At 38.0% G+C, this 24789-nt stretch overlaps 2 protein-coding genes across 2 annotated transcripts in view; both read right to left on the bottom strand.

The window, feature by feature from the left end:
- Positions 1-3338: 3338 nt before the first annotated feature.
- The window catches only part of MMP20 (matrix metallopeptidase 20), a gene marked incomplete at both ends in the record, with an annotated part of 46770 nt that continues 25319 nt past the window's right edge, over positions 3339-24789 (bottom strand). Inside the window, 4 exons of the mRNA XM_079709119.1 lie at positions 3339-3439; positions 4448-4551; positions 17232-17388; positions 18360-18496. Coding sequence (XP_079565245.1) covers positions 3339-3439; positions 4448-4551; positions 17232-17388; positions 18360-18496 — 499 coding nt within the window. The remainder of the gene's footprint in view (positions 3440-4447; positions 4552-17231; positions 17389-18359; positions 18497-24789) is intronic.
- Positions 20560-22098, bottom strand: LOC307055797 (heterogeneous nuclear ribonucleoprotein K-like; the record flags this gene model as incomplete). Its single annotated transcript, XM_079708046.1, is given in 2 exon segments — positions 20560-21360; positions 21362-22098. Coding segments are annotated over 2 exon segments (1392 nt in total). The 3' UTR covers positions 20560-20705.

Raw genomic sequence — 24789 nt, 5'->3', positions numbered from 1 at the left:
CCTGCTGTGTGTTTTTCTGTCTTCTCATTTTGCTTATGTTACTGTGTTTGGGGTCTCCTTTTTGCAGGCTGCAGGTTCGTAGTTCCCGTTGTATTTGGTGTCTGTCCCCAGTGGCTAAGGTTGGTTTAGTGGGTTGTGTAGGCTTCCTGGTGGAGGGGACTAGTGCCTGTGTTCTGGTGGATGAGGCTGGATCTTGTCTTTCTGGTGGGCAGGTCCACGTCTGGTGGTGTGTTTTGGGGTGTCTGTGGACTTTTTATGATTTTAGGCAGCGTCTCTGCTAATGGGTGGCGTTGTGTTCCTGTCTTGCTAGTTGTTTGGCATAGGGTGTCCAGCACTGTAGCTTGCTGGTCGTTGAGTGAAGCTGGGTGCTGGTGTTGAGATGGAGATCTCTGGAAGATTTTCGCCGTTTGATATTATGTGGAGCTGGGAGGTCTCTTGTGGACCAGTGTCCTGAAGTTGGCTCTCCCACCTCAGAGGCACAGCACTGACTCCTGGCTCCTCAATTTGGGATGATTTGTTGTCTATTCATGTATTCCACAGATGCAGGGTACATCAAGTTGATTGTGGAGCTTTAATCCGCTGCTTCTGAGGCTGCTGGGAGAGGTTTCCCTTTCTCTTCTTTGTTCTCACAGCTCCTGCGTCTCAGCTTTGGATTTGGCCCCGCCTCTGCGTGTAGGTCGCCGGAGGGCGTCTGTTCTTCGCTCAGACAGGACAGGGTTAAAGGAGCAGCCTCTTCGGGGACTCTGGCTCACTCAGGCCGGGCGGGAGGGAGGGGCACGTAGTGCGGGGCGAGCCTGCAGCGGCAGAGGTCGGCGTGACGTTGCACCAGCCCGAGGCGCGCCGTGCGTTCTCCCAGGGAAGCCGCCCCTGGATCCCGGGACCCCGGCAGTGGCGGGCTGCACAGGCTCCCGGAAGGGCGGTGTGGACAGTGACCTGCGCTCGCACACAGGCTTCTTGGCGGCGGCAGCAGCAGCCCCAGCGTCCCACGCCCGTCACTGGGCTCCGCGCTTTCAGTCGTGACTCGCGCCCGTCTGTGGAGCTCCTTTAAGCAGCGCTCTTAATCCCCTCTCCTCGCGCACCAGGAAACCAAGAGGGAAGAAAAAGTCTCTTGCCTCTTCGGCAGCTCCAGAGTTTTCCCCGACTCCCTCCCGGCTAGCTGTGGCGCATTAGCCCCCTTTAGGCTGAGTTCTCGCCGCCAGCCCCAGTCCTCTCCCTGCGCTCTGACCGAAGCCCGAGCCTCAGCTTCCAGCGCCGCCCGCCCCGGCGTCCGAGCAGACAAGCCTCTCGGGCTGGTGAGTGCCGCTCGGCACCGATCCTGTGTGCGGGAATCTCTCCGCTTTGCCCTACCCAGGTATGTGGGGAGTTTCTTGCCTTTTGGGAGGTCTGGGGTCTTCTGCCAGCGTTCAGTAGGTGTTCTGTAGGAGTTGTTCCACGTGTAGCTGTATTTCTGGTGTATCCGTGGGGAGGAAGGTGATCTCCGCGTCTTACTCTTCCGCCATCTTACCCGGAAGTCCAGTCTCATTGTTTGCAAATATTTTCTCCCAGTCTGTATGTTGTCTTTTTGTTTTGTTTATGGTTTCCTTTGGTGTGCAAAAGTTATAAGTTTGATTAAATCTGATTTGTTTATTTTTGCTTTTACTTCTATTGCTTTGGGAGACTGACTTAAGCAAACGTTGGTATGATTTATGTCAGAGAATATTTTGCCTATGTTCTCTTCTATGAGTTTGATGGTGTCATGTCTTATATTTAAATCTTGAGGCCATTTTGAGTTTATTTCTGTGTAGGGTGTGAGGGAGTGTTCTAACTTCATTGATTTATATGTGGCTGTCCAGCTTTCCCAACACCACTTGCTGAAGAGACTGTCTTTTCTCCATTGTATATTTTTGCCTCCTTTGTCAAAGATTAATTGACTGTAGGTGTGTGGGTTTATTTCTGGGCTCTCTTTTCCCTTCCATTGAACCATACATCTATTTTGTGCCAATACCATGATTCCTGTAGCTTTGTAGAATTTTCTGAAGTTTGGGAGGGTTATGTATCCAACTTTGTTCTTTTTCCTCAGATTGCTTTGGCAATTCTGTGTCTTTTATGGTTCCATATAAATTTTAGGATTATTTGTTCTAGTTCTGTGAAAAATGTCATGGGCAATTTGATAGGGATAGTGTTATATCTGTAGATTGCTTTGGATAGTATGGCCATTTTAACAATATTAATTTTTCCAATCTAAGAACATGGGATATCTTTCTATTTCTTTGAATCATCTTCAACTTCCTTTATCAATGTTTTATAGTAGAACTACTAAAATGTAAGATTAAAAAAAATAAGAATGACAGACAGCTGTATTTTATCTGTACTAATGACTAGGTACGAAAAAAATGGTTTAGCTTGAAGTGAGAAAAACTAAAACAAAAGACAAACTTCCCTAAATGGAAAGCTGTTCAGAAGAGACCCACTTAGATGGGTTAAAGATAGTTTCATTGAGGGCATTTTATTTTTGGGAAGAAGGAAAAAGAGTGACTTACGAGTATTTTTTCTGGGTCTGCATACTCATGATACTATATCAAGGTTTGAGTTTTCTATAGGTACACAGAATTTGTTGCCAAAGTGTGATAGAAGCTAGTAAACATTAACAAAAGAGAAATGAGGAACTATCCTTATACAACGTTTTTATTGGCTTTTGTTAAAAGTCTTCCTGTTGCAAAGTGCCCACCTCTTACCTAGTATGAAAATCCATTTTAGTAGGTTTGCCCACTGTAACCTACTTCAAAGACCAGTGAGCACACATAGAGTCAAACAAACAAACAAACAAACACAAAAACAATGAGAAACAAAACTTATACAGTATGTTGTCTGTGATATGTTTAAAGTAAAGGCAGATATATTTATATTCATCATAACAAATGTTAAGGCCAAAAAAGCCACTGCTTGTAAAGAATTATTATAATTTGTATAGTAATGCTATTTCCTATTAAAAGAATTATAATACATGTCAGGGAGTCCACAAGTAGGCTTCTTCCTGGAAATAAAAACCAAACTTATCAATTTGCCTCAGTGTATTAGGTAAGAAAAAAATGACGGGTGTCTAACTGAAGCGTGCATTGTGTTGATTCTGATTTTGTGTAAAACTGACCATATAGGAATTTTCCATTTGGATTAAAATTCTGAATCCAAAACTAAGAAACAGTTTAGAAGCATAATTGTTTTCAACAAATTCTAAATTACCCTTAGAATTGAAGGCCATGGGAAGAATACGTAACCTGAGTTCTGATTTAGTCCTTAAGATCCGGTTACCAGCTGCTCTCGGTCATCTTCATTCCTTAGGAAAGACTAGACTCTTCTATTTAGCAACCAATCCAGGAACTAGATTTCAGCACACTAACCACATCTTCCTTCTCTGTATCATACTTGTATGCTTTGGGTCCTGAAAAGAAGTAAATGTAGCCTAAAAGAGACAAAGTTGAAATTATGGTTACTGAAAATTACTTGCAAATTTATAAATGGGATTGTCTTATAGTTGTAACTTTCTTGAGGTAGCACCAAAGGGGGACTGAGAACGTGTCAGGTGGCAGTTAGGTAATCCTCTGCACAGCTCTCTCTGAGCCCTAGAACTTGACACCCCTAACATGTTGATCATCTCTCATCTCTCTGCTCATGCCAGAGGTGCTTTTTGCTTCTACTCAGGCTGTTCCCCTCCAGGAAATCCAGCCCCCGCTGTTTTCTTTCCCTAGTCAAACCTCTAACCATTCTTTAAAACCCAGCTGAAGTCCCACCATGAAATCTACAGCACCTGATGCCTGTTTTGATCTCTTCTTCCTCAGATCACCTCTTGCAATTATTGTGAAGACTACCACACAATTCAATACTAAATTATAGATTGTCTTGTTTTCTAGTAATTTCATCTGTGTTGGATGGAGGGTCATTTCCCAAAGAGAATAACCATTCCACAAATGCAGAGACCATATCAAACTGTCTTTGCATTTCTGAACGGTGTCCAGCTCTGTGCTATGTACTCAAGAGGAATGTTTTGACTGATTCAAAAGATCCAATTAAACTTATTGAACCCAGTTCAATTCAATTCAACTTTCCCAGCTATGTGTTAAATTTCAGGAGTTGGGTGATGGAGTGGGGAAAGGCCCTGGGAAGGTTGAGAGTATGTGCATTTTAAAGATGAAAGAGGTAATTTTGACAGAATGGCCTTTATGATGTAGCTGACTAATGCACTGAAGCTATACTTTTAAAACTTTCCATTTGTAAAGAGAGAACCATAATGACAGACTTTTTATACTCTTTCTGGTGGTTAATCTTGTTAGCTAAATTTATAAGGGACTCAGGGACAAAAAAATAAGAACCAAGGACTCCCATTTGGAAATCCATCTTCTTCTATGTTAAAGCAGAGACCAGATTTCTTGTTACAATTTCTACAAAGAAACTTTACAGTGGAAGCACTCACCATTTAACTCCACAGCAGCATCTATTTGGCCATTAACTCCTGAAAATTCTTCTTCAGTATTCTTTGGATAGTCTTTTTCCATTTTCCTTTTTCGTTCATCATAGCTGGAAGAAATATTATTTCATAAATAATATAAACAAGAAGTATTTATCGATTGTAGAAGACACTGTGTTAGTCAGGCATATTTAACCAGGGCTGATTTATGATTTACTTTAGATCTCTCTCTGTCTCTCTGTCTTTCACACACACACACACACACACACACACACACACACACACACACACACACACATTCTGCCATTTCTCTCCCAGTTTCCAGAGATTCTGGGAACACTAGTTTGGGAGTCATTTGCTCTAAACATTCTGCTTAAAAAATTGCCAGATATATTGTATAGAATTATAAGATCATATTTCTATAATTAAAAAAAAATACTGCCTTTCAATGGGAACTCTGCATATATTTTTAGTGCTTTATTTACTGTTGCAATTTCTATCTCTCTTATGTTCTCTATGTATGAATTTCTTGGCTTACCAAACGGTTAAAAGCCCTTCACAGAGGCTTTCATTAATGAGCTTCTTGCTGTGTACCCATAGAGGAGGGATTGAACAAATAATGCACAGTGAATGAATAAATAAATGTGTGAATGCTCAATAGATAAAGATAAGAAATGAGAAAATATGGAATAATGGAGTCTTTGCCTTTTAAATTGTTTTAATTGAATTAAATTGTTTCGTTTCCTAGAAAGATTATACAACTGTCCAAAGAGTAGATTAGGTTTTTTTTTCTGAATCCACAACTACCGTGCAATGATAACTCTGAAGATTGGTTAATACATCTCTTTGTGATCTAAATTACCCCTTGTAGAAAAGACTGTGACTTGTATGAATCAGTATGACTTGTATGAGTTCAGCATGTAGGCAGGGCAGACTCTTTTCCCTTCAAGAAGATTTCATTTAAAGTGTGAGAAAGTCCCTTCTTCATTAGCATAGAGCTCCCAATGCGGACATTCCCAAGGTGGACACGCCACTCCTTTCCCACCCAAAGGTCAATTTCTCCTGTGTCTGGGCCACTGAGAGTTTCCTGCAGCAGCAGATTACAACCACCTTCTCCTGAAATGTGCCTTTCTTGTAACTATGACTGCACAGGCCAGGGGACAGATCTCTCATGATACTGAGTGGATCAAACGTTGGGAAAGAAGTATTCAGGCTGAAACTGACTAGTGGGCTGAGGTGCTTTATGGGGTGTTGAGGATAGGAGTGGAAGCTAAATCCTAGAAGTATCAATAGGAATCCAAACTCCCTTTCCAGGAGAGCTATTAGAATCTTCCAAGTAGGCCAAGGGGAAAACCAAGCTATATGAGTTACTGTAAGCACAAATAAACATGGAAGCCATTTACCATATTTTGTTGTCATCAGAAGTGCCAGTAAAGTGTGGAGACAGGACACCTGTGTGGTATTAGAAGGAGTGGTTGCAAGGTATCAGGACTGTAATGAGGGAAAGACTAGAGAGAAAGAACAGCCAGGCATATTGTCTCTCCCATGGCTTGGACTTCTTTTGTTCACTTTGTTCCAGTGTCTGAAATCTAGAGTCAGACACTGAAAGTACAGGTTGTTTACATATTAATCTTTGTTCACTAGGTTTTCTGCTCTCAATTCCCTGAGGCAGTTATACTGGGAAAATGGATGCTTTGAGTGAAGGGAGTGAGGAAGATAATTCCAAAGCTTAAAATATTTGGGGAGAGGGATGCAAAAGGAAGAACAAAGAAGTGACCAAGAGACATTTGGTGTCTGTAGATACAGAGGGAAATGTGGTGGGGGGATGCCAGAGAACATGACATTTTGAATTCTTTGCTTAATGTTGCTCAGGGAAAATGGTGAAATGCCTTTCATGTCTTTATCCTCTTTTGTCTGCTCTGAATAGAGGATTAGAAGCTGAGCTATCATAATTAGAGCTATGCCTTACCTTTGTGTTCATTAAACATTTATGAGTGATTTTGAGAACTAATCACCATTTATATTGTTTTATGGCAAAATGTGTTCTCAGTTCCAAACAAGTGACTAAAGAATATCTATAGGGAAACCTATTACAAGTTGGGATCTGCTTGTATTATATTTAAATTGGATTGAGAAATCTGAAAAGTATGAAAGGAGAGGGTAAAGATCTTTTCTGAGACTAGAAAAACTGTTTAAATAATACAGGAATAAGTTTTAAAGAGAAAATGATGACTATTAATCCAATAGAAAGATCTGAAAAGGAAATCTTTCTCTTTTTATCTGTCTGCTTAGTTTGCTAATGTGGGTGATGGTGACATCTAAAATCTTATATATATATATATATGTTCAGAGGATAATGGAGGTAATAATATTATTATATATAATGGAGGTAATAATAATATTATATGTAAATACAATTTCAGAAGAAATTTTAGAGATGTAATGTCTGGCTGAGAATTTTAATTTTCAATTGCATTTATAAAAACGTAGGCAAAAATTTTGGCAAAACTATGAAATCATTTTTTTTCTCCATCCCTTCTACCACTTATGTATTTAATAGTCCCTCTCCCTTTCTGCCAACCCCCTCTCTGCCCTCTTGCCTCTTATCCTATAACTGCTTTCCAAAGAGTATTACTCTCAATAAAAGCTATCTCAAAGTATCAGTCTGACACATAAGTCACCATTTTAAGATTAGCTGATAACATGTATATTTCATTTGGACCTTTTACGTACTCACTGTGTAGATGGGCCTACATAATTAACATAGGGTTACCTACTTTTCATTTTACCAAGTAAGAACATTACCATCAATGCTCAAAATAAAAATTACCACCTATTTTCATTATCATTTCACAAAGAAAAGAAACTTTAATACTAAAAAAGGCAGAAAGGACATAATTTCAGAATAAAAGATGGTTCTTGCCAATAATACTGACCCAGATCACACCCCCCTGTGTTTATTATATTGTGCTATTTTTATTTTTCTGTGGACTGCTGAAAACTTTGTGATGATCTAGCCCTTGGTTTTTTGACAGATATTTGAGGATTTCTGTTATAGAGCAAAGAGTGTATAGTCAGATGGTTCTGGGTTTGAGTTCTGACTCTGTTACCTGCTGGCTCTGTGATCAGGGGAAAGTGTTCTGAGCTCTGAGCCCTGGTTTCCTTATCTGCAATACAGTAGTCATGAGGATGAGAGAAATCACACACACACACACACACACACACACACACACACACACACATGCACACGCACGCACGTGCCTGGTACATGTCAAAATCAAGGTCTGGCCCAAGCTATAAGACTTCATAGTTTATTTTGGCCCCAAGAACCAATAACTGACTGGCTAGTATGACGTTTAGTGAATGTTGCCATTTGGTATGGGATCCTAAGTCACCAAAGAGTTTAGTCTTTACCTAACTTTTTAAACACACTTCATTAAGATAACATGCAATAGTAGGCAAGGTTGAGAAGAGGAGAAAGGAGGTCTAGAGAATGTTGGAGGTAGTCCAGAGACCTCAGCAGAAAAGGGGTTAGGAAGTCTACTAGTATGTTGAGGATTTGGCTGAGGGTAAAAGAAAATAAAATTATATGACAGGATGAGAATTATGGGCATGGGTATTTTAATTGACAGTAAATAAATAAATCAATGGTGAAGAGAATAAAAGGGGACAACGTATGGTAGATGGGACGGATCTCTGTATTTGGATTCAGAGGGCATAAAATATAGCCTCAGATGGACTATTTTTAGCTGTGTGACCTTGATCTAATCACTTAATCTCTTAGATGCAATATTTTCAACTATGAAATCGAGATAGCAGTGCCTACTTCTCAAGATTGTTGAGAAGGCAGATGGGAAAATGAGAGAATATGAGAAAATAGTGTGATTCCTAACACATAATAAACCATCAATATTTGAGTACTAAGAAAATATTTATTGAATATACTAGAAACCTGCTAAAATCATTGCATACGTTTTCTCATTACTGAGGTCTTTTTTGTGAAACCTAAATACCAACTAAAAATGAGTGACCAGTAACTATGTTTATTTCCTTTAAGGGTATTTGTTTCATCATTTAATATTGATCAATGGGTATAGATATTAACTAAATCATTACTGACAGTGACACTTTACTAGCGATATTGCCATAGATATCTGATGTGGTTTTTCATATATATTATCTTACTCTCTACCTTTGTAATCTAAGAATTTGGGGACTATATTGGTAAAGTACTTGCATATTGTTTAACTGTATGCTCAGACCTTAGATTTGTTAGGAATTTCTGGTGTTTTCATTGTGATGATTTCTAACTTATGTCAGTGGCAAAACTTAATGCCATTCTGCCTTCTTTGAAGTACTGAATAGGGAGTTCAGTCTGCTAAAAGATGCTTAAAGAAAATGTGAGAAAGGATGGCAAAAAGAGGAATTTATTGATAAGTATTTATGGTATATGTTTCAGGAAGTTTCTTCAAGGAGACCTTTCTAGTGAAATCTAGTGGAATTTCTAGTGGAATCCCCTTTGAAGTTAATAATCCACTTCTAGCCAGGAATCACATGGCTTTCATGGAGGAAGGGACCTTTGTGATCTCACTAGAGAGGGCAGGGGGGAGAATGGTCAGGAATGAAGAGAAGGAAGAAGAGTAAGAAGCTGCCGTGTACCATCCTAGATAAGGGTTAGGAACCAGGTCCCCATGAGGAAAGTGACTGTGAGAAAATTCTGGAACAAAGAATTAATAACAATGTTGAAATGTATTGATGGTCTCAGTTACTATCTTACTGTATGATGAAATGCAAATTTATATCTCCAGCCTGAATTCTCTGAATTCAAGACCTGTATTTCCAACTGCCTTCCAGACATATCCATTCATCTGTCTCACTAGCATTTCAAATTACATATGTACAAACTGGAATTCCTGTTTACTCCTTTAATTTTGCTTTACTTCTTAATTTTATTCTTTCCCTATTGAATGGCCTTAGCTTCCTTGTAAAAAATCAACCAAGCATAGATATATGGGTTTATTTCTGGACTGTCAATTTTATTCCATTTACCTATATGTCTATTCTCATGTTAGTATCACATTGTCATGATTACTTTTGCTGTCTAGTAAGTTCTGAGATTGAGAAGTTTGAGCTCTCCAACTTTGTTCTTCTTTTTCAAAATATTTTGGCTATTCTGGGTCTTATGAGTTTCTATATAGATTTTAAGATCAGCTTGTCAGTTTCCCTGAAGAAGCCAGTGATATTCTGATAGGGATTGTGTTGAGTCTGCAGATCAATTTGGGGAGAAACTGCCATCTTAAAAACATGAAGCCTGACCCATGAACATAAGGTATCTTTCCACTTAGATCTCGTTTAATTTCTTCCAACAATGTTTTGTAGTTTTCATATTACAAGTTTTCTACTTGTTCTGTTAACATTTATTTCTCAGTATGTTTTTCTTCTTGATGCTATTGTAAGTGGAATTGTTTTCTTAATTTTATTTTTGCATTGTTCATTGAAGTGTATAGAAATACAATAGATTTTTTTCATATTGAACACATACTCTGCAAACTTGATGAACTAATTTATTAGTTATAACAGTTTTTTTCTTTTGAGGATTATTTAGGCTTTTCTGTGTAAAAGATTATATGACATACAAATAAAGATAATTTTACTTTCTTTTCTATCATTAATTTTTTATATCATTCATTCTTGCTTAATTGCCCCACTAGAACCTCCAGTAAAATGTTGAACAGAAGTGGTGAGAATGGAAATTTTTGTCTTGTTCCTGATATTAGGGGGAAAGCATCCAATCATTCACCACTGAGTATGATATCAGCTGTGGGTTTTCATAGATGCCTTCTATTCAATTGAAAAATTTCCTTCTATTCCTAGTTTGTTGAATGTTTTTATCATGCAATTGTGTTTGATTTTGTCAAATGCTTTTTCTACATCTATTGAGATGATCATATGGTTTTTAATTTTTTTATTCTATTGGTATGGTGTATTATATTAATTGATTTTCAGATGTTAAACCAAAGTTGCATTCCTGGGAAAAGGAATTTCCCCTTGGTCATGGTGTGTAATTCTTTTTATGTTTCTGGATTTGGTTTGCTAGTACTTTTGGAGGATTTTTGCATCCACATTCACAATATATTGGTCTGAAGTTTTATTTTCTTGTGATGCCTTTGTTTGGTTTCCATATAAGTGCAATGCTGGCCTCATACAATAATTTGGGAAGTATTCCTTCCTCTTCTATTTTTTGGAGGAGTTTGTGAAAAATTGGCAATAATTCTTTAAATGTTTTGGTAGAATTCACCAGTGAAACATTTAGGCCTAGGTTTTTCTTTGTGGATAATTTTTTAAATTATGAATTAAATCTCTTCACTGGTTATAGGTGTATTCAGGCTGTCTATTTCTTCTTGACTCAGTTTCATCACTTTGTATCTTTCTAGGAATTTGTCTGTTACATCCAAATTTTCTAATTGATTGGCACATAATTGTTCATTCCTTTATAACCCATTTTATTTCTGTAAGGTTTCTAGTAATGTTCCCTCTTTCATTTCTGATTTTAGTAATTTTGGTTTTTTTTTTACTAGGTCAATTTAGTGAACAGCTTGTCAATTTTCTTGACCTTTTCAAAGAAGCAAATTTAGTTTTGTTGATTTTCTCAAATTGTTTATATATTCTCTACTTCATTCATTTTCACTGTAATCTTTATTATTTCCCTTTTTCCTGCTTATTTTAGGATTAATTTGCTCTTTTTTCCAGTGTCTTAGGTGGAAAGTTAGGTTATTGATTTGAGTTTTTTCTTCTTTTTTAATATGGGTATTTACAGCTAGAAATTTCCCTTTGAGCACTGCTTTAACTTCATCAATAAGTTCTCATATGTTGTATTTTAATTTTCATTCACCTTTAACTATTTTCTCATTTCTCTTGTGATTTCTTCTAGTCCCATTGGTTGTTGAAGAGCATGAAGTATAATTTCCACTTATTTGTACATTTTCCAGTTTTCCTTCTGGTATAGATCTCTAGCTTTATTCCAATGTGATCAGAGAAGATATTTTGTATGATTTTAATGGCTTTAAATTTACTGAGGCTTGTGTTTTTGTCTAACATATCATCTGTACTGGACAATGTTCCACATGCACCTGAGAAGTATGTGTAGTCTTCTTTTGTTGAGTGAAGTGTTCCATAGATATCTGTTAGGTCTAGTTGGCTTATAATGCTGTTCATGTCTTCCTTTCCTAATTGCTCTTGTTGTCCAGTCGTTCTGTCCATTATTGAAAGTGAAGTATTGAAGTCTCCAACTATGCTTATTTCAGTTGTGGTTTTCTCCCTGCATTTTTGTCAGTTTTTTTGCTTCATCCATTTTGGGGCCCTGCTGTTAGGTTGTCTTATAGTCCTGGTAGAGTAACCCTTCTATCACTATAAATTATCTCTCTCCATTCCTAGTAATACTTTTTATTTTAAAAGTATTATTTTAATATGTTTTGTTGCCTGGTATTAGCATAGCCACCCTGGCTTTCTTATGGTCATTGTTTGCATGATGTATATATTTTCCATCCTTTTACTTTCAGTCTATTTGTATCTTTGAGTACACAGTGACATCTTGTTTTTTTATCCAGTCTGACAACCTTTGCAATTTGATTAGATTGTTTAATCTATTCACATTTAATATTATTGATATAATTAGATTTATATCTGCCATTTTGCTTTTATTTTCTACAGGTCTCATATCTTTTTTAGTTCCTTTTTTCCTCTTTAATGCTTTCTTTTGCTTTAGTGAAGAATTTCCAGTGTACCATTTAAATTTCTTTAATGAGTTTTTTACTTCACTTAATAAAGTTATTTCCTTAGTGGTTGCTATAGAGCATACCATATATATATTTTAACTTAACATAATCTGCTTCAAAGTTTATATATAAATGTATATTATCTTTCTATATGTTATAGGCCCAACCATACAATTATATATATATATATATATATACACATATATATATATATATATATACACACACAGCTTTATACAGTTAATTTTAATTAATTTAAAAATCAGTTAAGAGAACAAATACACATTTATACTATCTTTTATAATTACATAATTACATTTACTGGTACTCTGTTTTTTTATGTGGATTCAAAATTTCAAATAACTGTCTGGGGTTACTTGCTGAAGCCTGAAGAATTTTCTTTAGTACTTCTTGTAAGGAAGATGCTAATGACAAATTCTCTGTTTTTGTTTATCTGGGAATGTCTTTATTTTGCCTTCATTTTTGAAAGATAGCTTTGTGCAATATAGGGTTCTTGGTTGAGAGTTTTTTCTTTAAGCACTCTGAAGATGTTTCCCACTACTTTCTGGCCTAACTAGTTTGGCTGACTTCCAGTCTTGTCCCCCTCTAATCCAGTCACACTGCTGCCAGAGTGATATTTTAATAACACAAATCTTAATGGGTTACTTCCTTGTTTAAGACATTTAAAGATATCCCTCTTTTCTATAAATTAACACTGATCTCCCTAGAAAGGCATAGGCCCTCCATGATCTCCATCCTTGGTCCAAATCTCTCATTCTAGCCCACGTTCTAATCATACTGAATTGCTTGAGGTTTTCCTCCTATACACAGGCTTTTTTATGCATCAGTGCTTTTGCTTCAACTGCTCTCTCTGCCTGGAAGCACCCTGCCCCTCCTGTTTGGGAAACTCCTACTCAACTCTCAAGATGAAGCTCAGTCGCTGCTTCCTCTAAGAACTCTTTCTTGACAATTTTGCTAGAATTGGCCATTTCCTCTTTGTTTTGCCCCACTGATCCCTGTGCAGTCTTTTACGAGGCCACTTGTGGCACCTGGATTGCTCTTAATTACTTATCTATACATTTACCCTCAACTGTAAGACTTGATGAGGGCATTAATAACACCCAATACGAACTGAGTACTTACTATAGGACAGGCATTTCACATTTTTCTCATTCATTTCCACAACTCAATGAAGTAGTTACTATTTCTGTCTTCATTTTGAAGATGATTAAACTAAAACAGAAAGGTGATCCAGGTTGCCAGATGACTGCTGTTAGAGTTGACATTAACACTCTCTTACTCTTGTCTACACTCTTATAAACAGGAAACTTTGTGCCTTCTCATGTGTCAAGGTCCTAGTACAGATCCTGACATGTAATCATGCCCAATATATGTATGTTGAATGTGGTAGTTTGGCAATACATTAAAAAAAATAAGATTAAAAAACCAAGATTTTGAACTCCACCCATCTTTTAAATTTTTATTACTTATTATTTATTTCTCTATGGTGACTAACTATAAAATCCTTAAATAAACAGCTCCAGTTCCAGTATTCTTGGGGTATCTAGGAAGGAAAGAATTTAGAAGACTGTATCCTATTTTGCATCAATCATGCCTCCATATTTTTAGAAAGAGTGATTTAGGAGTGGAAAAAGGCTGGAACCTGTAGATTTGTAAGTCACTTTACACAAAATTTAGAAAACACTGACCATGTCAAAGAATGATGGAGTTGATAGCACCTCCCCGTCCCCCCGCCCAGTTCTCAGAAACTCCTTAGTGTAATCACTGCTCTGGTGTTAGTAGGCAAGGGAGAACATCTATAGGGAGAAATTAACCATAGGTAGTGGAAGTAATGTAAAGAAAAAAACTGGCTGGATCATTTAGGCCTTCTAGGAAAAGAAAAGGAAGGAATGAAAGCAAACAAATGTATGGGGAAGTAGCGCTTGTTAGTAAAGTTTAACCAGTATGTCTTTTGGTAATGTAGCGTGTGACGGCATCAGCATGGCAGAACCCCCTTTTGGACTTCACTTTGTAGTTCTGTGGGCTGCTCCTCTGTAAGTTACTATCAATATTACACTGACACGTGGGTTCTTACTCTTACAGCCTGAATCAACCTAGCCCCAAGCCAACACTCAAACCTCAGCGGAGGAATTCTTCAGTAGTTTTCTCATGCCATTTCATTCACTAAAACGGGTCCCCAGCCCTAGGGGTTCATGGAGAATTTCCCTGACAACCTGCATATCCAGAGACTTTTCTTCCCTTGGCACATTATTTGTGTCACAGACTGAACGAGCTTGAGGACCAAAGAAGAACCTGAGGAATGACTAAGGAAAATAAATCCTAACACAATGTCAGTGGGTGTCAATAGTAAAATTATTGGTCTGTAACTTGAGGCTTCTGTATTTTTTGAGTGTGTCCATGTGCTTTACCTATAGAACTTCATTGCCTCCTTTGCTTTTTCCTTCCAGCCCTCTCTCTTCCTATTTAGAATAAGATGTAATGGCTGAGGCGCCATTGGCCACCTTGAATCCTGTGGTAACCATGAGAATGGAAGCTACCTGTTAATACTAGAACAAAATGTCAGAAGGAACTTGGGTCCCTAATGGCCATGGACCCACCTTACCAGCTCTAAATCTGATAAACTTCAGACATTTTACATATATGAGAAAAAAAGACCCTTATGTGTTTAAGCCACAGTTATTACTGGGTCTCTCTTACTAGCAGCTGAACATAATTTCTAACCAATATAGGCTTTACAAGACAATAAGATGTCATACTCATGCACAAAATGTGTGGAATTCAGGGGGATTTATTAATAAAGATGATATGTTAGCTTTTCCTGAACTTTTGAGGTTATTTGAAAATAACCTTTTCAAGGTTATTTGTCTTATTCCTTAGTATGTAAACCAGTGTCTGTGTTGGAGAGTATGAAGTAGAAGACTCCGATTGCTGAAATGACTGTCTCTGCCTTGCCAAAAGCAGAGATTTCAGTGCAATTTCCGGGCCCTTCAGTATTTAAAAAGGAAATCCCCTTTGACCAGCTCTTTGACTGGATTGCTATTTATAGGAATACTGAAGTTTAAGCAATCATTTGTTAATTATCACAACTTTTAAAGCAATTATTTGCTAATTACCATATAAGTTCCTACTATTACTGAACAGTCACTCTTTTTGAGCACCTATTATATATGCCAGGCACTGTGCTAGGTATATACATGCATTATATCACTTAATGCTCTCAATAACCTGGGGAGATTAATATCAAAAGTGCCTACTGCAGTTTCTTTTCCTTTCCAGCAAAAGGAGCTCTTTAATATTTGTATTAGTGCCCTAGGCCAACTTTTTAATGAATCTGTTTTATCTAGATCACTAAAGACTTTTCCTTAATAGACACTCACAGAGGTTCAGCTGGAAAGGTTCAAAATTATTTCCTCAGGGGGATAAGGCATCGTTAAAATCAGGGACCCTCCCCTCCCCATCGCTAAACTTATGGAGTATTAAAAACCTCTCACCAAGCCCCTTGTGTTAGCCGTTAAGCCTCAGTCCTGCCTGCTTGGAGGTCCATGCTTTACTGCGGGTGCTGGTGGGTGGTAGATTAGTCCAAAGACCAGGCAATGAATGGAGAATAGAAATAATAAGAGAGTGGATAATTCCCCCCAAGGAGAATCGGGCTATGAACAGGCTTTGACAAATAACCAAATAATCGTAACTCATACTCTCACACACCTGCTTTATACACGCATCTCTGGATGCCATTCTCTGAAAACCTAAAATGGGAGTTGGATTTCTCAATATCTATCTTCCTGTATGTCAACACGGTGATTACAGCCACCTTACCTTAAAGAAAGACTTTGGAAAATATGCCCAGCAGATATTAGGGACTTAATAAAGGAATAACTATTGCTATTTCATAAAGGAAGTTCTGAAAGAAAATTAGCTGGCTTAGTGGTTTAAACATTGGACTGGAAGTGACAACTCATGACAGCACGTGATACTTTGAGCAATGCTACCAGGGCTCTCAGTGGCCCAGAAAAGTCAGCAGGGTCCACATTTTGACATTCATTTTTATGAAACAAATTTTTCTTTTCATGAAGTATATCTGTGCTTCAGTTATATTACTTTCTCAGCTCTAAATTGAGGAAGATGACAGATATTTATTTATAAATTTATTTTATGCCACAGAAATGGTTATTAAAAATAGATAATAGAAAATAGAATTAAAACCCTTGGACCAAAGTTGGGTCCTCTGCCAGGGTCCAGACCCTAACAGGGACCTAAAGCATTTAGCACAGTCACCTGTTTAGAGTCTGTTTTGGTTTCTTTCTTAACGTTCAGAAAAACAAGCAATGCTAAAGTGAGAACTGTGAATAAAAAGGTGCAGAGGCAGCACTCGACAAAGAGCTAACATGAGTCAGTTAAAGTGGTAAGATGAGGCGGGAGAGATGAGGTGTGACCCTGTGTGCAGTGATTGGATCTGCTTACAATAACCTCCTGCAAGATGGGCATGGAAGTGATATGTAATCCTCCTTGGATAAGAAGAATCTTCATGTTCTGGGTTAAAGGACTTAGCAATAAGGCCTTTGCCTTTCAGCAAAAATTTCCTTCAAAGAGCCCCATAGTCATGACCACATTCATTTTGCACAAAATCACAGACTATGCTGGAATGCGTAGCTACTCAAGAGGAAATCAGTTCTTTCAGGCATTCCCAGTGGGTAATTATATACTGGGAGTGCTACATCCACTCTTTTAGGCCACTGGGGGTCCAGTTAATGAGTGATTTGAAAGCTTTGGATGATTCATATGCTAAAGACCAAACAACGGGATTATTGAATGAATGTTTCACTTATTTGGATGGTTCAGTATCTTGAAGACAGTATCAAACATCAGTAAATGACACCCCAGTGGCTGAGAAGAGTCAATGGGCCTATAGCAAACTTGCCTTGCATTCTTTTCTGTAAAAGGATTTTTCCTTCTCACTGAATACATCTGGATAATCAAAAGGAGAAAAGCCATACCTGTAGTATTCATCTCCCACAAAGAAAAGGGTCTTCTGTGCATCCTTGAGATAGACGGCAGCATCTATTTGCTGCACGTATCTTGGGAACCGAAAGTCATAAATAGTCCGAGGAGTACCTTGCATGTGGAATCCTCTTGTTATCCAGTAGTGGGGTCCTGGAAACAGAAAATAAAATTTACAAAAACTCTGTACCATTTAGTGATGCTCTTCACTCATGACGATTTCTATGCAGGATCACAAATAGGGCTAGTTTATCGGATATTTACCATGGCTAAAACCTAGTAGGAGATAAAAGCCTCTATTCAATTCAGTAAAAGACTTAAAACTTGCTCTGGAGGCAAAATCCCTGGTGATGCCTTAAGAAAGCAATAATATTGATACAATTATGTTTTAAATTTAACACATTCAATTTTTTCAAGATAACTTTCATCTGTATAATCTCATTTCAGTCTCATATATGTATGAGAGACAAGGGGCAAGCAACTCACAAAAGCTGATTCTTGCTTAAATTGGCACTAACCTTCTACCCTTAGCCCTCAGCATCAAGAAAATACAAGCTAAAACTGATAGTTACCACTTATTGGACAACTTCCATTGGCTAGCCATTGTCATATCTTTAAGGTTGTTATTATTATAATTATTTTGCACAGAAAGAAATGAAGACTGAGAGCAATTAGATAACTTCCCAAAGTCACTCAAATAGTAAAGGTCTGGAGCCAGAGACATATTGTGTGTGTCCACCTCCTGAAGTTGCAGGTGTCTCTCCACTCCCAGCTGCTTGTATTGTTCTCCTGAGGGTTCCATGCTGATTTTTGTGAATTAGAGGCTCTCAGAAGAGTATACCATGTCACTCAGAGCAGAGGTCCAGGGGACAGGGACTAGGTTTCTACCTCCCTGGACACTGTCACTTAGCACAATGCCTCACTAGACGACATCTTTGGCTCTGATAGTCACTGTCACTCCTGTCATGGTCACAGTACAGTAGAGGGGTTTTTCTTCCCCAATCTGAGGAGAAGTGACTGGAACATGCTCTGTGGTAGCTAACAAATGCTGACAGTACTAGGTGTTCCAAACACACCAGTCACTGTACCCTGCCACTTCTTTCTTTGAGGGTTCTTTAGGGTACCTTTAAAGAAGTAAGCTGTGCCCCTCTCAGCCACTTCATAAGCTGCATCCACATTGGACATAAGCTGGGGAAAGGAGCTGGTGATGGTGCTGGGCCGGATCCCTGACATCAAGTGAACCTGCCGACGCCAGAAAATCCTATTGGGCAATAGAAAAGAAATCAAGATCAAGGGTTGACTTAGATCTTCAGTTGAACCTGGGCTGAAATATACTGCAAACCACACTTCAGAGGCCATTTCTAAATGCCTCTTGCTCTTGCCTTGTTTTTAAGAACATAATTTTTTTTTAAACATATCTGGGACAGTCATAGTCTAACCAAGTTTATTTTATTTATTTATTTATGTATTTATTTATTTTTGATTTTTTTTAACTTCTTTATTGGAGTATAATTGCTTTACAATGGTGTGTTAGTTTCTGCTTCATAACAAAGTGAATCAGCTATACATATACATATGTTCCCATATCTCTTCCCTCTTGCGTCTCCCTTCCTCCCACCCTCCCTATCCCACCCCTCTAGGTGGCCACAAAGCACCGAGCTGATCTCCCTGTGCTATGCGGCTGCTTCCCACTCGCTATCTATTTTACGTTTGGTAGTGTATATATGTTCATGCCACTCTCTCACTTTGTCACAGCTTACCCTTCCCCCTTCCCATATCCTTTTTTGACTTTAGTAAACAATTTCTTCTCCCTTTTCATTCTTTTAGCATCTCTGTAATCCTCTTTCCTTCATTTTTTTAAGGATGTTCAAAACATGGAAGGATAGCAAGGGTTGACATCAATAATTTATACACTTAAGCTGTGCACCTTCCTGTTCCTAGTATCATTTGCTACAAATTTCCCTTTCCACTTCTGATCTTTTAAAAATTAAAATCTCATAAAGATAAATACCATCCAGGTGCACTTTATGGATATTATATAAATGAGCCAAACTTTTGTGGTTGGAAGAGGCTAATTATTTCCTGTAAAAACAGCAAAAACATTAACAATTATAAATGATGTTGCCTATGTACTTATCTATTGAAAATGTTTATATCTTTGGGCCTAATGGCTACTTCAGAGAAACTCTGGTACACACACATTAACTTAAGATTTATCAACTCAACCACCCATCTATCCAGTATTATTTACATAAAATTGTGGGAGTATACAAGAGGGTACTGGGCTGAAACCTTCAATGTAAATGAAGTCCACTTTGAATTTTGGAGATGAAAATCATTCTTATAAAATACGAATAGTTTACTTGACTCCACAGAAGCTAGAATCGACACATAAAATTATTTGCAGACAGGGAACTTGTAATAAAGTTCTGACATTTAATTTTCCATGTAGTAAGTTTAGGCACTCCTCAAATCTTATGTTGAGTTTTAGTTAATTTAACAAATATTTGTGGAGCACCTATCAGCAGGCACTGAGGTAGACATCAAGGATGAAACACTGAACAAGACTCAGGCTCTGCCCTCAAGAAGCTATAATCTAGTAGTAGAGGCAGATAAGTGATTAGACAATTATAATTCAGAGCAATTCGTGCAATGAAGAGTCAAGCTCATGATGCTCTGAGAACATAGAGTGTATCCCACAGGAGGGATGTGCCATTCCATTGAGGGGGGGGGGGGCTGGCGAAGCCATCCAGGTGAGGCACTTTAAGCTGATGACAAAATCTAAAGGAGAGCTGTATTGAGAGAGAGAAATACTTGATGTTCCTAAGCAACATCAAGAGGCAAAAGGAAAAGCACATCATGTTTTAGAAGGCTGTAAGCTGGAGTTGAAAGTCCAATGCTGACCGGTATCTCCAAGCCTGTTTCATAATCTCTCTTTTTTCTTTTTTTTTTGTAGGTTCACTAAACTTATTTTTTAAATCATAAAATGTTTCCTACAAAAGAGTATTACATTCTGCACACTGCTCTGAATAGATGCCAGGGACATATGGACTATTGTTACTTTTCCTCCCTGTCCCCCCTCCCCACCCCCCGCCCAAATGTTACAGTGACCACAAAGCAAAGTGTTCACAATAATTACATGGGGGGATTTTTTTAAACCACCAACAATGAACAAAAATTAATATTCACTCACTCTGCTGCTGTTTCAAAATGTCAATGTTAGTTTCTGCACACCCTCCCCCACCCCCACCCCTGTTTGTAAGGAACTAAAACATTACATCTGGTGAACAGCAAAGATTTCACTGCATCTCAAATGCAGAACACCTATGAAGCAGAGGAATGTTGGCTTTTTAAACAGAAGCAGATTAAAAAAAAAAAGATGCAGGACTCATTCAGTTCTTCACTAGTCTTAGATAAGCTTTCCAGAATACTGCTTCGCACTATAAAAAAGAAAAAAAAAATATCTTGCGTTAGAATCCTTCAGCATCTGTATACTGCTTCACACTGTCCTGCAGCAAATATTGTGCATTCTGTATCTGGTCCTGTGTTCCTATAATGGTAATGATCTGATCTTTGGACCCTTCTAAAGGCTCATCAATTTTGATTGAAGCTCCTGAGCCATGACGGATTTGTTTAATCCACTTACCAATTTTGCCAATAATAGATCCAGCCATAGATCCAACTATATATTTGGGAATAGTTACTTGTGTAGTAATAATAGGTCCACCAAGAGCACCATATGAGCCACGACCCCCTGCATAGGAATAATCATACGCAGAGCCACCCTGTGGTTCATAAGTCATCTGCCACTCTGATGGGCTCCATGTATCTATTGCAGAGCCCCAGGTTTCATCAGCACTGAAACCAACCATGCCATCATAACGGTCTCCAGGTCTTCCTCTTCTGTCATAGGCCATTAGATCTCCTCCTCTAGGTGGTGGTGGAGGAAGAGGAAGATTCCGAGCTCTGCCACCACCCCGGCTCCCTCGTCCAGGATTAGGTCCTCGACGAGGGCTCCTATCATCATAATCTCTTCTGGATGGAGGCATGGAACACCCACCCCGACCAGGAGGCATTCTGTCAAAACCACCTCTTCCCCACATGGGAAATCCCACGGGACATCCGGCGGTCACTGAACATCACTGTAAAACCACCATAATCATACGTTTCATCGTAAAAATTGGGATCATAAGGCTGAGCATGTCCTTTGATGGGAGACTCTGATATAAGATCAAGGATGATCTTTATGCACTCTACAACCCTATCAGGTTTTCCTCCAATAAGAATGACTCTGTCAGTGGATTGAGGACAACATTCCTGGAAAAGCTTGATTGTTGTCTGAGTGTTCTCTCGAAGTTCTTTGATTTTAGCACCTTTGACTCCAATAATTTCTCCAGCCAGACTCTGATGAATCAACAGTCTCAACTCACAGTCAAAGTCACTTCCTTTATAGTGTTGGTAATTTAAGCATTCCACAGCATCAGATTCAAGCGGGAGCTGGCTGGTTGCAGTGGGTGATGGCAACTGCAGGCCCTCTTCCAAGGTAGGGATGATTTTCTTCAGAATTTTTCCAATTGTTTCAATATCAGCACTGATACTCAATATGTGCTCGGGGCCACTGCTGTCTGGGACTGAAACACTGGCATTGTAGTCTGTACAGAGAGCCTTGATATTCTTGCCTCCTTTTCCAATCACTGCCCTAGCATTCTTGCTCTGAAGCAGAATGCGTAATTCAACCATCTCATCAGTGCTTCTAGATCTTTTAAAAGCTTGTTCCTCTTCCATATCTTCAGCAGGGCTTTTACCAAATTTGCCATTGGTTTTGGTGTTGGGAAAGGTTTCCTCTGGCTGCTCAGTTTCCATTTTCTTATATTAAAGAGACACGCCAATCTATTATTAAATATATCCTTGCAGGGCAGAACTGAAGTGTTCTGGGCAGGACCAACTGACACCCTAGTGCTGCAGTAGCCAGGCAAGGCTACCATCCCTATGCCACTGTGCCTCTTCATCCCTGTTTCATAATCTCGTAAATGCAAATAATGACTGACCTATCTCCTGAGATCCTTATGAGGATCAATTGAGATAAAGCATATGAAAGTACATTATAAACTGTAAAGTGCCACTTGGCTGGATATTGTCCATTTTTAAAATTATTTGGGCATCTACCATAGACAATACTCAGTGTGGCAGGAGGCCATTGAGGGTACACTTCCTCTCCCCAAGCTCTACACATCACAGCCTTATCTAGACCATATGTATTAACAGATGGAAAACTGAGACCCAGAAAAGCTGATGGGCCCAAATGTCAGCAGTGGTTAGGGGCAAACAGAGCCGATTTGACTCCAGCTATGTTGATTTTCATCACATGCCCTAACTAATCTACTTGCTCCTTCTCAGTCTGTGACCTCCGGTTTTTCTCTGTTTATAACTTGACCCCTTACCCAATGAGACCTAGCCTTTGCTAGGTCTAAGAAACCTTAGTTAAAACACTTATGACATATTATAATGTATACACTGTATGTATAAGGTAGTAATAAACACTACCTATATGTGATACTTGTGTAAAGTATCACAAATTCCAAAAGAATCTGTACTCATGAAAAATTTCAGTACATTAATGAAGTAAAATTATGTCTGCTGGGTAATAAAGCAATAGAACACATATTCAGAGGATTTACAAACTTAGAGCTATAGATTACAATAATTAATAAATTAATAATTTAATTAATAATTTAAAATTTTAATTAATAAATTAAAATCGACAAAAAATGTATAACAAGTAACCTCCTAATACAGCTGTAAATGGATTTAAAATATAAGCAAAATGAAAATCTATAAAACTGTTGGAAAGGAACAGCTGAAGGGGGATGTAAAAAGGTATTCTATGCAAATGGAAATCAAAAGAAAGCTGGAGTAGCAATACTCATATGAGAAAAAATAGACTTTAAAATAAAGACTGTTACAAGAGACAAAGAAGACACTATGTAATGATCAAGGGATCAATCCAAGAAGAAGATATAACAATTGTAAATATATATGAACCCAACATGGGAGCACCTCAATATATAAGGCAAATGTTAACAGACATAAAAGGAGAAATTGACAATAACACAATAATAGTGGGGGACTTTAATGCCCCATTTATGTCAATGGACAGATCATCCAGACAGAAACCCATGATGAAACACAGGCCTTAAATGACACATTAATGACAGATTAACTTAATTGATATTTATAGAGCATTCTATCCAAAAGCATCAGAATACACATTCTTTTCCAGTGCACATGGAACATCCTCCAGAACATATCACATGCTGGGCCACAAAGCAAACCTCAGTAAATTTAAGAAAATTGAAATCATATCAAGCATCTTTTCCTACCACAATGCTATGAGATTAGAAATCAACTAAAAAAACACAAACACGTGGAGGCTAAACAATATGCTACTAAACAACCAACGGATCATTGAAGAAATCAAAGAGGAAATCAAAAAATACCTAGAGACAAATGAAAATGAAAACATGATTATCCAAACCCTGTGGGACTCAGCAAAAGCAGTTCTAAGAGGGAGGTTTATAGTGATACAAGCTTACCTCAGGAAATGAGAAAAATCTCAAATAAACAACCTAAACTTATACCTAAAGCAACTATAGAAAGAAGAACAAACAAAGCCCAAAGTTAGTAGAAGGAAAGAAATTATAAAGATCAGAGCAGAAATAAATGAAATAGAAAGGAAGAAAACAATAGCAAAGATCAATGAAACTAAAATCTTGTTCTTTGAAAAGATAAACAAAATTGATAACCCTTTAGCCAGACTCATCAAGAAAAAAAAGGGAGAGGGCCCAGATCAATAAAATTAGAAATGAAAAAGGAGACGTTAGAACTGACACCACAGAAATACAAATGATCACAGATCAATCACAAGTACTGAAATTGAATCTGTGATTTTAAAACTCTCAACAAATAGAAGTCCAGGATCACAGGTGAATGACTTCACAGGTGAATTCTACCAAACATTTAGAGAAGAGTTAACACCTATCCTGAAACTATTCCAAATAATTGCAGAGGAAGGAACACTTCTGAACTTATTCTATGAGGCCACAATCACCCTGATACCAAAACGAGTAAAAGATACCACACAAAAAAGAAAATTATAGACCAATATCATTGATTAACATAGATGCAAAAATCCTTTTGCACAGCAAAGAAAAGCTTTTGCACAGCAAAGAAAACCATAAACAAAATGAAAAGACAACCTACGGAATGGGAGAAAATATTTGCAAGTGATGTGACCGACAAGGGATTAACCTCCAAAATATACAAGTATTTCAATATTAAAAAAAAAACACAATCAAAAAATGGGCAGAAGATCTAAATAGACATTTCTCCAAAGAAGACATATAGATGGCCAAAAGACACATGAAAAGATGCTCAACTTTGCTAATAATTAGAGAAATGTAAATCAAAACTACAATGTGGTATCACCTCACACTGGTCAGAATGGCCATCATCAAAAAGTCTACAAATAATAAATGCTGGAGAAGGTTTTGAGAA

The sequence above is a fragment of the Hyperoodon ampullatus genome (genome assembly GCF_949752795.1).
Source record: "Hyperoodon ampullatus genome assembly, chromosome: 7".
In the NCBI taxonomy this organism is placed as follows: Eukaryota; Metazoa; Chordata; class Mammalia; order Artiodactyla; family Ziphiidae; genus Hyperoodon; species Hyperoodon ampullatus.
Note: the sequence above shows the minus strand (reverse complement) of the source record. Positions and strands in the feature narration are given on the sequence as shown.